This window comes from Anolis carolinensis, chromosome 2 (assembly GCF_035594765.1).
Source record: "Anolis carolinensis isolate JA03-04 chromosome 2, rAnoCar3.1.pri, whole genome shotgun sequence".
Lineage (NCBI taxonomy): Eukaryota > Metazoa > Chordata > Lepidosauria > Squamata > Dactyloidae > Anolis > Anolis carolinensis.
The window spans coordinates 68,847,955-68,865,212 of record NC_085842.1 but is presented as its reverse complement, the minus strand read 5'-3'; the positions used below and the strand labels follow the sequence as shown (position 1 = coordinate 68,865,212).

General features: G+C 38.2%; 1 protein-coding gene across 3 annotated transcripts in view; it reads left to right on the top strand.

The window, feature by feature from the left end:
• The window catches only part of cacna2d3 (calcium voltage-gated channel auxiliary subunit alpha2delta 3), a 713,907-nt gene extending 703,923 nt beyond the window's left edge, over positions 1-9,984 (top strand). For 2 of the 3 annotated variants that reach the window (XM_062969910.1, XM_062969909.1), the window contains 3 exons: positions 3,838-3,953; positions 5,828-5,907; positions 9,559-9,984. In XM_062969910.1, the coding sequence (XP_062825980.1) occupies positions 3,838-3,953; positions 5,828-5,907; positions 9,559-9,651 (289 nt within the window). In that variant the 3' untranslated portion in view covers positions 9,652-9,984. Of the gene's footprint in view, positions 1-2,937; positions 3,007-3,837; positions 3,954-5,827; positions 5,908-9,558 lie in introns of those variants that run through there. The other variant, XR_010002615.1, reaches the window with a different exon arrangement.
• The last annotated feature ends 7,274 nt before the right edge of the window (positions 9,985-17,258 follow it).

Sequence of the window (17,258 nt, the reverse complement as noted above, 5' to 3'; positions counted from 1 at the left end):
CCAACCAAAAAAATCCTGACAAAATTGCAATTTATCTGGTGAAGAAGAAATATTTCTAGTTGTCATAATAGTTTGAATTAATAAGGCTTGTGGAAAGAATTTAGACTTAAGTGATCATAATGCACTAACAAGATGCATTATGATGAACGAGATCTTTTAAGGGCTTGGTTCTGGGAGTCCTATGACTTCAATCAGGTTCAAAATCATAGTAAAATTCCTAGTATCAATCCGAGGACTTTGCTTCATATTGCAAAAATCAGTTTCAGAGCTGATTTTAGCAAAATTAGATCAGAAAGCAGAACATGTGGCATTCCCCCCAGCAGTTTGTTCCAGCTGTTGTAACTGTCTGTTTCTGAATAATATATATTCAGAGAAACAGTGATCTGCTGTTCTACTAAGCAGAAAGGGAGTATAAATTTATCTGATGAATTGCACATTGGGGATTACAAGCTAAGCACTGCTTTAGCCACACCTTTCATCCGAATCTGTCAGTGACAGCCTAATCCTTGTTTGCTTATGGCCAAGTGCAGAACTACCTTTTGTCTTACATACAAATGTATCATACAGCTCCAAGTCAAGTTAGGCTACAGAAGTGCAACCAATACTTTGTACAATTGCAAGAAAAACTTGGTGATAAGAGCGTCCTGAGAAAATTCCAATGTTTTATCTACATTTCCTGTTACCTCTTATTATTCACAGGCAGCCCGTGGGTTGTAGATGGTCTATTTATTACATGAGGAAAACTCTAAAATGGTAGGATGTTTAAGTTCAGAAAGAAAGTAAGGAGGATTCAGTGTTGGTGCTAATGAGCAGTTATCCAGTTGAAGAAAGCAGATTTATTTTGGGCAATGGTGATGGACAAGCTGGAGGCAAGGGCACTCAGTGGATAACCAGGTTTAATATTTAAATGTAATATTGAAAGTCTGATTTGTTCTTCAAAATATGCATCTCAGAGAAAAAATCAACCACAAGCAGTTGAGTTCAAGGAACAATTTTTCTTTTTGCTCATTCCAGGATGATATTTTTTGTAGTATGGAAACAATACTGTTAATAGTATTGATAACTTGCTATAGGAGGAAAATAAATGTTCAGTTAAAGAATGTATTCTCTGAATAATTTACTATTTATGAAGTGAAGTTGGGAGAATTTCATATTGATGATTATATGAAATGCTTTCTCACCTTGAATAAGATATTAATCCAGCCAATCTAGCCCCTGCGTTCCAGATTAAAATGTGAAACAGAACATAATCATCTTATACTGTCTGACCTTTACAAATGTTGCAATATGTGATGATGATAGATGTACTTCAATTTATTCCCAAAACATCTAGGTCAGCTTTCTCCAATCTGGTACCTTCCAGATATGTTGAAATACACCTATTATCATCCCAGCCAGTATGTCCAATGATCAATCACATTGTAGAGTCTGCTGGACAGTGCCAAAAGAGCATGTTCTAGAGCAGGCCTGCCCAACCTGGGGCACTCCACATGTTTTGGATTTCAGCTCCCAAAATCCCTAGCCATTGGAATACAAGTTAGCTAGGACTTCTGGGAGCTGGAGTCTCAAACACCTGGAGGGCCACAGGTTGTGTAGGCCTGTTCTATAGCATATATTGTAACAAAAGACTGTATATGAGTCATTGAGTCCTCCAAATGTGAAATTACAAGTCCCAACAGCTTTAACCAGTATAGCCAATGATGAGAATTGATAGAGATAGCACTCCAACAGCATCTGGAACATGCCATGCTTCCCAACCCTGATACAAGCCATTATAATGTATACATGGCATGGGCTACCTAAGTCAATACGTCAACCTATCAGTGTCTGTACTCCTCCCCTCACTTGTTTCAATGGTTCTGAGAGAATATACAAATATAGAGTCTTTTACCCCTCAATAACTGAATTCTCTCTTCCCTACTTCCACTTCAATTGCTCTCATCAAAAATTGTTAACAATTCAGGCAAACAGTAATAGCATCAACACAGCAGAGTATCACCTTTTGGGTTTCTCATGAACAAATGTTGCATTGCAAAATGTCCCATAGTGTGTAGGAACTGGGTTGTTTCAGTTCCTGAAATGGATAAACAGGAATTGCTCTGTATTTGCCTTGGAATCGGATACATTTATAATACTCTAAGATATCATACATAAAACATAGCTGTTATTTTCTTTAAATATTTTCCTCCTTTCCTTTTATTGGCCCCTTTTCTCCCACACACAAATCTGCAAGCCGCAGATGCTCCATTACAGTGATGTCAGTTTTTCTACATGGTCCAGCTGTTTGTATGTTTCTTTAGAAAGTTCAGACCTTGTGCATGATAATGAAACTGCATATAGTGTTTATCATCATAAAGCTAACATGTTACAGATTCTAGTAAGTGTAATTTTAATGAATAGTCAGTACATTTTAAAAAATACCAAGAAGCATTTAATCATCCTGATGGTGATATTTTAATTGCAGACTTCCCAGTTGTTTTTCCCCAGAATTAGTAAAAAAAAAATCCTGCCTCCTTTCCATGTCCTCCCCCTCCTTCAATTTTCTGTGATTTTTGGACAAAGCAGAACATTTTCTTAGTAAGACAATCTGTATTTTAAGTAGAGACGTCTGAGTGGAAATATGCCTTTGTCCACATCTACACATGGTCAAGTCCTCATTTAACTTCACCCTTCTCTGCCAGACCACCAAACTGAAAACATCTATTCTGGATTCAATGGCTTTACATGTCATAGCATGTTATGCTGAGCTGATATAAAAATTAGCATAGAAGTAGACCACAGTATCTCCGAAGGGGGATAAGGAAACTCTGGGACAGAGCTCTGTAAAAGAGGACCAGCAAGGTTTAATGATTTATGAACTGGACTGAAATGTAGGAGATCAAAGTCTGAATCCCCGCTCAGCCATGGAAATCCACTGAATCACACTCTCCATTTTAGATGAAGACAATGGTAAACCATCTTTGAATAAATCTTGTCAAGAAGACCCTATGATAGTACCACCATAAGGTGAGTCATCTTGAAGACACATGACAAGAAAAGGAGCTCCAGCATTAGCAAGATAAACCCTATCCTCAATAGGACAAGAACTTTTGACAGATGATGCAGTTTCTCAATTAATATGAAATACATGTCTAATAATTTGTATATCCTGGACTAATTTTAGAATGTACTGCAATTGTTTTGCATATAATGTGCCTGCTAATAAAGATGTTACACAGACTAAAAATACCTGAGACTTTAAAAAGATTTTCTTCTAGCTTAATCTTGAAAAGAAAAACAAAAGACCTTGGGTAAATTACTTTTTTGCATTAAGCTCCTAAAGTTAGCTTGAAGATTTTGGAAACTTTAGATCAGAAAAGTAACTTTTCCAAGCCCTGGCCAAAATTTTATAACATTTTATTGCTGAAGACATGGATCTTATTGATAACCCAACTAGAGTTAAATCCAGTTAATTTATATTGTGCACTTTTGCAGAATACCGTAATTATGATTTTTTTTGTTATGTACTTTCAAATCACCTTGTTTTGTTATGTACCTTCAAATCACCCTTTCTTTGGGTTCTCTTGGCAAATTTTATTCAGAGGTTTGTCATTCCTCTAAGACTGACAGTATGACTTGCCCAAGGTCTTCCAGTGAGTTGCCATGTGTGGATCTGGGTTTTTTTCAAACAATATATTGGGTGTACAGCTAATTTAGTACTGTTTAGAGAACATTTCAATAATCACTTTGACATCAAACTTTAAAATATGTTCAACAGCTTTCTAGTACTTTGCCTCTTGAATGATTCTCTAAAGTAGAAATGATATTTCAGCTAATGATTCTGTTTTGTGTTCATAGGGCCTTTGTCATCCAGCAAATTCAAAACAGCAATCTCTTCATGGTAGTAGTAAGTAATGAGTGTGAGTGTGAATCAGTTTCCCCGATTACCATGGAGCCAATAGAAATAAGGTATATCCTTTACATTGACAATGTTTGGGTCTGAAACAAGCAATATAATGAGCACCCTTTAGTAAACTGAATAAAAGGGAGATAAAGGGGGTCACTTCAGGTTCGACCACACTTGAATCAGGTCCATTGGAATCAATGGGACTTAGATTAGTTAGCTATTACTAAATTGAAATCTAACCCCATCATTTGAAATTGACCATTGAAAAACATATTATACAGAATTACAAGATTTGAATGCTCATTTTAAATTCAATATATTAAGTAAATTGAAAATATTTAAAAACTTACCCCACTTGACAAATGACATTTATTTGTTGAATTTATTTTACATTTGCAGGAGGAATGGCGACACATCTTTTGAGATATCATAACATTTAACTATATATCTTATTTTGAAAATAATGCCGTATCTTACATCCCTGTGATATACAATTTTCTTGCTTAATTTAATGGTTTCTGTGTAAAACACATCTTCTAAAAAATACTGAATTTTTAAAATATGACAACTACAGAAAAGAAATAGAAAAGGAAAGAAAAAAGAGAATACAGAAACCATGAAAGGGGCTTTGAATATACATTAATTTAAGGTGATCATATTTCCAAAAGTACATGATATCTTGGAACTGACATTAGCGAAATTTGTGCTTATTCATAACAGGCCGGGCTGTGGCGCAGGCTGGAAAGCAAGCCAGCTGCAACAAATCACTCTGACCAAGAGGTCATGAGTTCGAGGTCAGCCCGTGCCTGCGTCTTGTCTCTGTCTCTGTTCTATGTTATGACATTGAATGTTTGCCTTTATGTGTGCAATGTAATCCGTCCTGAGTCCCCTTCAAGGTGAGAAGGGCGGAATATAAATGCTGTAAATAAATAAATAAAATAAATGAACTAATGTAAGATCTTCTGGCAATTGAACAATTGACATTGAATGTTTATCTTTCAAAATTTGGAATTTATACTTCTTGGGCTATAAAATCATGCAGCATTCAAAAGTGTGTCTCCAGAAATACTAAAGCTGTATCTAATACAAAATTGATTCATTGTAATATACCCACCCAAAAAGAAATACATTGGGCTGTCCATTGAGGTTTTGTTCCAAGATCCTCCATTAATACCCACATCCATGGATTATTCAGATCCCATCAAATACAATGGCATAATAAAATGGCACCTTTGTATAAAGTGATGAGCATCTCAAATGAGTTCGAGAGCCCAAAGATCTGTGAAATGACAGAAAGCTGCAGTAGGGTATGCCTATACATCAACATAGTACTTAGCATGCTGTAAAATCAAGTTTTTCCCAATATTTTTCAACTTTCATTTGTTGAATCAGTGGATGCCCAGCCCATGATACAGATGGCCAACTGTATATGCATACATCTTATACAACAGTGAAGTATTATCTTCATTACATCCCCAACACTTAGATCAATGGTTCTCAACCTGTGGGTCCCCAGGTGTTTTGACCTACAACTCACAGAAATCCCAGCCAGTTTACTAGCTGTTAGGATTTCTGAGAGTTGAAGGCCAAAGCATCTGGGGACCTACAAGTTGAGAAGCACTGATTTAAATCCTTTCTTAAAAAGCAGCACAATGTCCAATTAACATTATAGCTTTTTTTCCCAATGGTACCAAACATAATGTAAAGAGGTTTTAAATATCAAAGCTAGAACCATTTTTCTTTGATAAAATTACTCAGGGCAATCCAATTGTTTTGCTCAATTATAACTTCATTACAATCCAAATGAGTGCATCAGAAGTAAAGAACAACCTTATAGGAAGGTGATACCGTAGGCAAGTAATGCAAGATTGTTTTTGGGAGATTACTTTAAATTTGCCAACATCCTGATTTTAAGACGTATCCTTAACTTCTGTGAACATAATGAATCCCTCAAGTGTGAACGCTTAAAATCTCACAAGATTAGAAGACGTCCAGAATCCTGTCATGGATTCCATCCTGAGGTAAGCAGAGAATAAAAGTAATGATTTTTGTCTAGATTCTAGATCTCCCACTTTGCATGAATTCTGACTGTGGCAGCATGGGTATCCTAGAAGTAGTTACCAAAAGATAATCTTCCAAGTTCTCCATTGCTAGATTTTCTTTCTCTTTGAGGTTTCTGCTAGAGTGCTTCATTGCTGTAAAACTCATTATGTCTAAGACTGAACTTCCATATCTCCTGCTAAATCCTTTTCCGCTTGCTAATTTTTATCCATTGGTCGTGTTGCCAACCCTTATTTTGAATAGATGTGTAGCACATGGTTATTGGTGTTCCTCATATATGTTTGTATATTTTACCAAAATGTTTTACAATTATAATGCGCAAAAGAACTTGCAAAAGAACTTTCTCTTATTTTAACCTTATATTATTGTGGCTGATTAGATTGTTAAAATTCCATTGATAAACTGATACTGAAACATGGAAATAATTTAAGAATCCTGACTTGTGATCGAAAGATGTGTGTGTGTGTGTGTGTGTCACCCTGCTTTAGGATTATGAGATGAATCTCTTTTTCAAGTACCCCTGTTTCACAATGGCCTCAACCCAACATTCCCTCATCATAGTGTAAATACCTGCAGGTGGTATCTATGGTACTTCTCTGCCGCATGGTTTCTGGACCTTACAGTAATTTGGGAGGGAGGTTTTGGGTGCTGTGCAGAAAGGCAGGGAAAATCAACTCTTACACTATAAGGACACATTCACAGGCAAAGATCAATATCTTAATTCTGGCCATTGTGTCAACAAGGAAAAGAGCTTTCTAAGTTGTAGCACCAAACTGCAGAAATGGAGGTGCATTTAGCACCAATGCAGCAACACAGTCCACCATTGTAGTGGCCTTTGATCTAATTCAAATCAAGGGCTGTACTCCACCTACATTATCAGGTCTGCAAAACTTGTTCTTTATTAAGCTGAACTCAGATCACCTAATTATGCAGGTGCTGGATGCCCCTTCCCTAGTTTTTCACTCTAACATAAGAAGCCAAACATGCCATTTTTTTCAAGACTCCAAGCGAGCAGACCAAGTCAACATGTTAAAAACAAAGCAAGCACCTAAACCAGAAGAGGAAATCAAAACTACCAGCATGCTATAAAGGTTAAAATAACACAGTAAGACCCAAGAAAACAACAGCAAGGAGAAGGAGAAGTAGTAGTAGTGGTGGTGGTTGTGGTGGTGGTGATGGTGGTCAGATACTGAAAGAAAGCAAGGTAATTTTTTCCATGGGAGAGCCTTCCACGAGGAAGAGTAATCATCATCGTGAAGGCCCTCTCATTAGTAATTAGTAGGCATGTGCGATCCATGAAAAAAATGGTTCAAAACTTGCTTCTAAAGTAGGGGGCGCTGGCGCTTCGTTTCTGAAACTGCTTCCAAAATTTGGCCCAAAAAGTTTTGAAACTTAACGAATATTTGTAATTAATTCATTAATGGCAGGCGCGCATACGCAGTGGCCAAAAATAGCACCGGGGGAACTTTACAGGACTCTCCCACCCTCCGTTTTTTGAGCTATCTCCTTCAAACTTGGTACAATGGTAGAACACATTTAACACTGCTAGCTCACCAAAATTCAGAACATTCCCCTTATCCTCTGATTTTTGGCAAATTTTTATAGCTTTTATAATAAACCATTTTTAATAATTGCAGAAATCTGTTCCTGGTTTAAATGTCTTACTTCCTGTTTCATTGGGTTGTCTTTACTTTGAAAGTCATTGTTCTACTACAGAAACTTTGTTTTTGTGGCTAAAACTTTGTTAAGTTGGTGGACAGTGTCCCAGGAAACCATAATGTGCTATTATAGCACCATGTCCCTTGTGCAAAGACAGAGTTCAGGCAGTGTCATAAATTTTTGCCATGTTTCTACGACAGAACCAATTAGGAAATGACATTTATCACCCAGGAACAGAAATCATAGTACACCATCAAATCACTCCTGACAGATGGCCTTCAGCCTCTGAATAAGGAAATCTGTTCCTGGTTTGAAACTGTTTCATTGGGTTTTCTGGGGTTGAGAGTGTGTGACTTGCCAGTGGATTTCCATGGCTGAGTGGGGAATGAAACCAGAATCATAGTCGAACTCTCAAACAACTACACTACACCATGCTGTCCCAAAAGGGGCTGCTGTTTATTCCTATGAGGCTTAAAACCTCAGTCTTGTTTTTTATGAATGCTCCCATGAGAAAATGTATTACGGATGCTGGTGAACTACAATTCCCAAAAGTCTTGGGTCAACCCTCCCAAAACTCCTCCAGGATTCACAGCTTGCCATATTAGGTCTGTGTGCCAAGCTTGGTCCAGATCAATCACTTTTCTTCTTATCCCAGATTATATGGTGTGGAGACTCATATAATCCAGTTTAAATCAGATAATCTGGGATCAGATCCTGGGAATTAGGGCAGTGTATATTCGCCTGAGGCCCTGTCCCTATATCCCAGGATCTGATCCCAGATTATCTGCTTTGAACTGGATTATATGTCCACACTGCCAGATAATCTGGGATAAGAAGATAATCTAGGAGTGGATTTTTTTCGATGGGGCTTAGCCTGCTTCTAACCAGGAGGGGAGGGAACACGCTCAGGAGTCGGGTTTATGTCACATACACACAAATATAGAGCAAATTTTAAAAGGAAAAAAAAACATAGATTTAAAATGCAACCTTTTTCCTTCCCAGAATGATACTATTAATATTATATATATATATTAGCTTTCCCCACCCATTTCCAATTTTCTTCTCCCCCTGATGTGGAATGTCAGTCACCAATCTGGGTGGAGAGTTCTAGTTTGGGGTTTTGCCAGCACAAAACCGGAGTGAAATGATCTGGATCATGGATTTCCTCAATTAAAGCTTCTGGCAAAAGCAGGAGGGAAGGCTGCGAAGGGGAAGAGCAAGTGGTTTGCAAAGGAGATCCTGCAATGCCAACTCCCTCCTCTTGCAGCCTGGTTTAAGAGGCCCATACAAAGCAACGACTCCATGACGGGGAAAGGGATTTCTCTCCTGAATAGCAACTGCAGCCAGCCACCAATGCCATTTGCTCTTGCAACTCGATTTAAGAGGCCCATAGAAAGCAACCACCACTCCAGGACAGGGAAAAACAAACGAGACTCCCTCCCTTCTGCGATTGGCCACAGGGGGGCAAAGCAAGCCCAGGATAGTATGTACCTCCCTCAAAACAAGTTTGGATGCTTTAAAAATGCATAGCTTATTGTCTTAGGTACCGAAAAACATACAACGCCATTAGAAAAATTGGCTATTGCAATTCGATATCGCGGGATACACACGAGGGGATAACCCGCTTTGAAACACGGTTCAAAAGTGACAAAACAAACGAATTTGATCCAACCAACGAAAGATTTGACTTTTTTGCCCTACCCTAATAATTATGACATTTCACCCTTTAGACTTCTTCAGAAATAGGTGCCTTCTTCACCTATGTGGAAAAGGTTCTCAGAGCTGCAGTTTTCCTTGTGGTTATTGCCTGTCCCAGAGCTGAATGTTCGTGTAGGCATTGTCAAATATTGACTATAATCTTTTGCATACTTTCTGTGTTAAATTTTAACTTGAAATATTGAAGTACCACTTTCCATTTTCTTCTTCTTTTTCTCTTCTCCTCAATCTTTTAGGAGAATGCCAGAGAATGTGGTGGAGTTTTAGGCCTGAGTGCTAAGCCTACCCTTGTTGTGCTTCCTCTGTTTCTGGCCATTTTCTCAAGGTGACACTGACTGATGAACAATCACTTGGCATGCAAAATCCATGGAAAAACTGTGAACTGAGAAATGGTGCAACTAGAAGACATGAAATATAGTCTAAACATCAGCATTTCATGATTTTAAACAGTGGGAATGATATAAACTTTCCAAATTATGTAAAAAAAAAAAGACTTTATTTTCCTTTTGCACATCATGCAAATACGGATTTGCCATACAATAGTCACACTTCATCAAGAACTGGACTTCAATAGATAGCCACAGATGGTCATTACTTTCTGCTTTGTCCCATGGAAGACAATTTAAAACGGTGTACTTTTTCAATAAAGTATATTAAAATAACATTTCTAGTAGGTGTCTTACTTAACCTGTAAACTCAGTGCGGTAATTTGATTTAGCATCTTTCTGTCAAGTTCACTGATTCCTCACATTGGTGAAGAAAATGAACTGTCTTGCATATTACAAATATACTCCAGGTTTCATAACACCATCCAGATATCACAATTACCATCCATTCTTCTAAGTTACTTATATTCTGTCCTAATACTTCTATGTGCTTATCGGTTTCTTGAGTGTTGATACGAAGGAACACTAGAATCTTTATAATTTGGAACTTATTTAACAAATTTCATGTTGTTTTCTCACACAAAATAGCATTTTATGTGTAGAAATCATTAGCAAAATTCTTATAGTTTTCCATGTGCAAATTTGGTACAGAGTGAGTGCTGATCTATAGCATTTTCTGTAAAGGAAACCATATTTTCTTTACAGAAAATCATATTTTCTACACATTTCCTGTACATAAAATGTTTTAGCCATAATTTTTGAGAACTAATTTAACAAAGAATTAATTCTCTACATCATATTGTAATTCATTTAATAAAAACTTATGGAAAATAGAACATGTCTTTAAAAATGCTGCATGACTCTTTCTTGGTTTTGCTGCGACAGACTAATACAGCCTCCATAAAACTTAAGAGTGCCCATCATTGCAAAGGATACAATTGTATTTGGTCACAGAAGCACAAGCATGTTCAATAATACTTTGTTTTGATAGTCTGTTACTAGAATAGGAATGGAATGGAATACAAACTGTGCACTGGATGAAGATACAGTACTACAAGAAGGAAAATATTAGTATGGGATTATATTCACTGAGAAAAAATATATATTTAGAGGCATATATCTTCATTTCCCTCATCCAAAGATAACCTGCATCCTTCCTGGTGCAAATTGGACTCTTTGTATCCAGCCATACATAATCTTCCAAAAGCAAAAAAGAGTCTTCTAAACAAGGACTTAAAATGTTAGTTGCTGAATTTCAGCTCCCACAATTCCCAGTCAAAATGGCAATGTTTTCTGTGGATTCTGTGATCTGTTGTACAAAAAGTAATATTTTAACATCTCTAAGTGATGATGTTGACTGTGTTTAGGCTCATATTTCTTTCAGTCTGATTTTGAACTGATCAAGAAAAAAAGATTACCCTCCAGGCATCCACAAGATGTCCCCATAAGTAAAACAGATTTCTTTCTTTCTTTTTTCCCTTTCCTCCTAATCACTGCTTCATCAAAATGTGGGAGTGTGCCAATTTTTAATTTGAAAGTGTGACTGATTTTGACATAGTACAGGGGAAGAAGGGAAAACATTGAAACATACAGGTATTGCAGCTGATCTGCCTTCTTCCAGTCAATTTGATCAAATGTTACCTATCACTCTGTCATTTTCTTTTCATTTTCAAAGACACTTGTCTTCACCGACATGTTCAAAAATAAAACTATTTGTAATTATGATAAATGATAGAAACTTTCAATAGCAGAGCCATGCAATTATCCATTGAAATAAGGATTTCAAGGGGGTTGCTGGAAACCATATTGTACAAAAAAGACACTGATTAAATCTATATAGCACAAAAATGATATTTATATTATTACTGTATGCTCCATAAAACATGGTTACATCATTACAGACTACAATAGCAATCCCGGGTAAATTAATATGAGGCAAGCATCATAATTGTGTATGAGGCTGTAGCTGGGATCCCTTTAAATTGGGTTTTCTCGTGTGAAAAGGGTATTTATTTATTAATTTATTATATTTATACCCTGTCTTTCACTGCATGAGGACTCAAGGCTACTTAGAGCATAAAAACATACAAATGTCAACAGTTAAAATTTGTAAACAACAATAAAAACATGGTAAAAACATACATCAATTAAAACAATAACATTGAGCCATTGACAGTTTCAATGGGAGAAATTGAGCTATTTCATTTCCCCTTTTCTGTAATATACATGAAGTATTCAAAACAGTGTCAGGAAATCCGGAGGAGAGGCCAAAAGGAGCTCATCAGTTCACAAAAGAAAAGAGATGTTGCACACCTCTTTTGGCTTCCTGGCTCCACAAGATTCCAGGCTCATGTTTGCTAAGTAAATGCAGGTCAAGGATAGTAGTGATGGTAAAAGCCAACTAGGATGATGTGGTGTTTCAGAGACAAAATTGATTAAACACTCTTTCTCCTCTTAGAATCATAGAGTTGGAAGAGACCTTGTGGGCCATCCAGTCCGACCCCCTGCCAAGAAGCAGGAAAATCACATTCTTTTATTCCAAATAGTAATCTCCTGGATCTGCCCAAGACATTTTTCTGCCTAAGGCAAGAACATGATGGCATCCCTTTCCCTGCTCCATATACAGAAGTTGATTGAACTGTCCATTGAATCTTCCTTTGTGGTTGATCATCCCACTACATTTGAGGGGTAGCAATCCATTAAGAGGAACAAGAGAGCCTGTACAGAACAACTCTAACAGTCCTCACAAAGGTTGTCTAAATCTTGAACAAGGATTGTCAGGGGGAGGAGCCATGTGATCAACCCTCCTGACATCTGAGATCGCAGTTGGCTTTACTCTAATCCCTATTCTCTAACCCGGGAGACTAAAGGCAGTTTCAGACCAAATAAGGATGCAGAATGTGCTGGCACAGATGGTCTTGGGTAGGGACCAGAGTGTCCCACTTCAGCTAAGCAGGTATGAATCCATCTAAAATTGCTAAGATTACTTGTGACTTTAGTCGAAGTATGCACTCTGTGCATTCCTCCTATCTTCCCTCACCATTGGCAATGCTAGCAAGGCTGCTGGGAGTTCAAAGTCCAACAACATCTAGAAGGTTACACTGTTTCCACTCCTGCTTTAGTGTAGCCTATCAAGAAATAACTATGTAGTATTAATGAAGGTGTTCTGCTGGATATTACAGCATCAGGAATATGAAGCCTGAGATCCAGTGTAGTTTATTTATTTATTTACAACATTTATATCCTGCCCTTCTCACCCGAAGGGACTCAGGGCGGCGTACAAATTGGCAACAATTCAATGCCTACACATAATTAAAACAGCAATGAAAATCCAATAAAACAATTAAAACAATATAAAAATATAAAACATATGATTAAAATCCATTCCTCCAAAATCCTCATGCTGTAGCCGTAAATCAGTCCGGGGTCGTCTTTACCATTTAATCTTCGAAAGCCTGGGCACATAGCCATGTTTTCAGGGCTTTTCTAAAACTCAGAAGGGTTGGGGCATGTCGTATTTCTCTGGGGAGGGTAGTTGGAAAGAGTGTTAAAATATAATGCCCAATTCTTTTTCATGGAGTTAAATTTTTTTGCTTCTCCAGATATTCGTGGACTGCAACTCCCAATAGCCAAAGATGAAGAACTGCAGGAGTTACAATCCCACAAATTTGCAGAAAATCATTGCTTTCTTATTGTACTTAAGTACCTTTGAGACACTAATTAAGCTGAAATTCAATGCCCATGTGTGAATCTAAAATATATAGTCAAAATTCCTAGGCAGGTGTGAGTTTCATGCATTGAGATGGAAGGGCAAAATATTTTCCTTCAAATGACTGTGAACATTTTATATATAAGAATGAATAGCCTAGTTGACATCCATGAGTGACTAGATTATTACAGAAAAGCATCTCGTAAAGGAATGAGCAAAAGTTAATTTCCTGCAAGACCATGATAAAAACTTATAATAACAACAACTCATGGCTCATTTTGAACATAGGAGACTAGTTTCAAAGAATTAATAATAGAAATTAACATACCAGGCTAAATGTATATTACAGAAAAGGGGAAATTAAATAGCTCAATTTCTCCCATTGAAGCTGTCAACTTTAGAAGCACAAAAACATCTTTTCCCAAATACTTCTAGCTTTACTATCACACAAGAGGTTCATTTGTCAATGGATCAATTTTTTTCTAGGACATTTTCAGGCAAGGCTGGGCAGACTAATTCTATGGACACTCTAGGTCAAGTATTTGGTTTTGGTGACACTTTGACTGCCTTCCAACATTTTTCATTAAATATATCAATACAATTTATTCGAGCCAAATTTACTTCAGAGGTCAGAATTTCACTCACAGTTCATCAACATTCAGACCACTGTTTGCTAAAAAAAAAATGGATTCCTTAGCCACGATGTAATGCAGTTCAATATTTTTGCGCTCTAGGGTGCTATTTATTTAGATAATTTGTGCTATTTTTCCCCTTTATTAATGAGAATGGTGCAACTAAGCTTAAATAGTTAATCCCACGAGTGGGGGGGGGGGAAGCAGGGGGAAAGGGAGGGAATCGTCTTACCCTGTTCCCTCTCATCTTCTAGGATGCCCAGCCATATCACGTTCTTACTCCATTGATGCCCATCTTTCCCCTGCTATCTCTTGCCTTTTTTCTGTTTGGAGTCAGGTAACACCTGACCCCTGAAGATGGGCTTAGGGCTCCATTTTCATGTGCTGCAGAAACAGAGCCTCATGGAGTCCCACCGGGGGTTCCCTTACATCATGTGATGACCTCCATGGGACTACCATGGGGCTCCATTTCCAAATCACATGGAAATGGAGCCCTAAGCCCACTAGATGAAGTCCTAAGTGGTTACAGATTCAGACACACATGAAATTTCTCACCCGCTGATGGCAAGAGAAGTCCAAAAAAGACTGGGAAGCAAGTTCTGGATGAAGGGAACAATGAGGGATACCTCTCTCTCCCCCCCCCCCCCCCTCTCTCTCTTTCATTCTCTTTCTCTGTGGATCCTTTGGCTCTGAAGGTTCTGGTTTTCTTGCTGATGATTTTTTGGAGAGTTATCTTCTGAGGAAATATGCTTCCTTCTGTGGAGATCTGTCTCTGCTTCTCTGTGCTGGAGAATCTGCCTTTTTTCTGTGTGCTGGAGAATCTTTGGTAAATCTACGCCTATGTTTTGCTCCCTTGCCTATATTTAACACCTTTCAAACTTGGGGGCTGTCACCTGGAGGGAAGGAAACACATCTGGGTGGATCAGAGCATGACCTTAATGTTTGTTATTCCATAGAGATTCAAAAGAAAATTCATTTTGTTTTTAAAGTGATAAGTGCAGAACCTGTGCCACATGTGCAAAAAAAGGGAGGTCTGTGTGCAAAAGGGTAGATATGAACACAACTTCTGTCTGTAACAGCTCCCAATGACTTTTAGATGATCCTCTGATGAAAACAATACAAAACATCAGAAAACAATAGAAACATCAGAAAAAGTAAAATCAAGTAGAAACACTTGCTCTTCAACCTCTGGAAACTTCACAGTGAAGAGCTGTACCAGTTTGGAAAGATCTCAATTCCTTAGGAATAAACAAGATAGTTAAGTCCTGAGTACCCTCTGAAATACAATAAAGAGACTATTCCCTTGTCAGCAGGGGTTTCAAAGGGAAATTTCAGTTTGCACTTTTAAAATGAGGCTTGACTATTTTAAGATGGTCAAAGATCCAGGATATTATTCCCAATGCTGTGTCTTACTGTTCATACTAATTTTTGTGCGCGTGTCAGGAGCGATGTGAAAAATTGCAAGTCTCTTCCAGTGTGAGCGAATTAGCCAACTGCAAGGATGTTGCTCAGGGGACACCTGGATGTTTGATGTTTTACCATCATGTGGGAGGCTTCTCTCATTTTCCTGCATGAGGAGCTGACATAGGGGCGCTCACCCCGCTCTCCGGATTCGAACCATTGACCTTTTTGTCAGCAGTCCTACCAGCACAAAGGTTTAACCCATTGCGCCACCGGGAGCTCCATTCCTACTATTGAGCATAACTCATAACAACTGGATTGATCCTGATCTAGCTCAATCTACCTTTCCACAATTCCAGAACACTGGGATCACTCTAGAGCAGGCCTGCACAACCTGCAGTTCTCCAGCTGTTTGGGCCTCCAACTCCCAGAAGGTTGCACGTTGTACAGACCTGCTATAGAGCTTCCAAGAAGCTACAAAGTAAATTCCATTTCCCCTTACAGCAGAATAACAGCTGGATCCAATGCTTCTGCTGCAAATCCAGTTATACAGCAGTTGAGATATGACTCCACATTTTTGGTCCATATAGACACAGCCTAAGTCACCTCTGCTGCATTGGGGAGCTTCCTGTTCATTCTGTTAAGCAGAACTCTGGATTTTGCCCCAAATATCTGTCCTGGGAGCACCATTTTAATGATAACAACAGAAACACACTGTTCCAGACAAGTAGCTGCAAGAAGTCTTAAACATTCTATTGCTTTAGCTCATTCCTGTCTTAATGACCCAATGAATGAACAAGGCCAAGTAGGAAAGATGGGGGTTCCTCAAAAAGCTACTATTTTCTTGCCCATTGAAAACAATGACATTTCCTGCTGAACAATGTTCTACAATTAGGAATGAATCTACCTCTTCCACAGTATTATGAACCCTTGACTCATACCCAAGTGCAGCAACAACAATATTGCATTATGTGTCTGGGCTGTATAGGACAGTGGTGATTGTGCTTCTGAAATAAAGAAAACAATGGATAATTCAGAGGACTTGCTGCTGCTTCTTTTAATCTTGACACCTAGTGAGCCACACAGAGACTGTTGAGGTCATACTCTGTCATCCCAACATCTAATGAATAGACTCCATGGGAAAAAAATCTGATTCTTTACTCCTAATGCCTCTGTGGTGCTGCAAAGAGGCCTTTGAGAATCCCATAACCTCTGGAGCCCACAGCTGTGTCATGTCATTGTTCTCAAATGTCAACCCACTGCCTTTACTTCCAGTCTCATAGAACCAATGTTCTATGTCCAAAACAGGTGGTTGTTTCAAGGGAAGTAGTAGGCTGTTTCATTATACAATCAACTTTAGAGAAGATTACATCCTTGTTCCCAAAGTTACCCAATTTAAACACAGTGGTGCTTTGGTATTTTAACCCTTCCCTTTCTGATTTGGAGATCAAGGTAGAAGAGTGAATATGAACACTTGTAGTTAGACTTGAGATTGTTTTGCTTACACCCTCTCTTAAGAACTTCTTACACATTTGAGGAGAGTTACCCTTTTGGGTTACTTGATCCTGTTCTTGCTCATTCAGAAGTATATCCTAATGTGAATAAATGGACCATACTCCCAGTAAGTGGGGCTGGATCCTGGCATTGTCAGGCTGGAAGATAATGTGCAACCATCATGCTACTAATATCAGAGCAGGTAAAGTCATTGCTTCTTCCCCTAGCTACACAATGGAACACATTGATTTTGGGATGCCCTGAAACTGTCCAATTGCTGTTGTGTTGCCATACAAACACAATCGTGCAAGGAA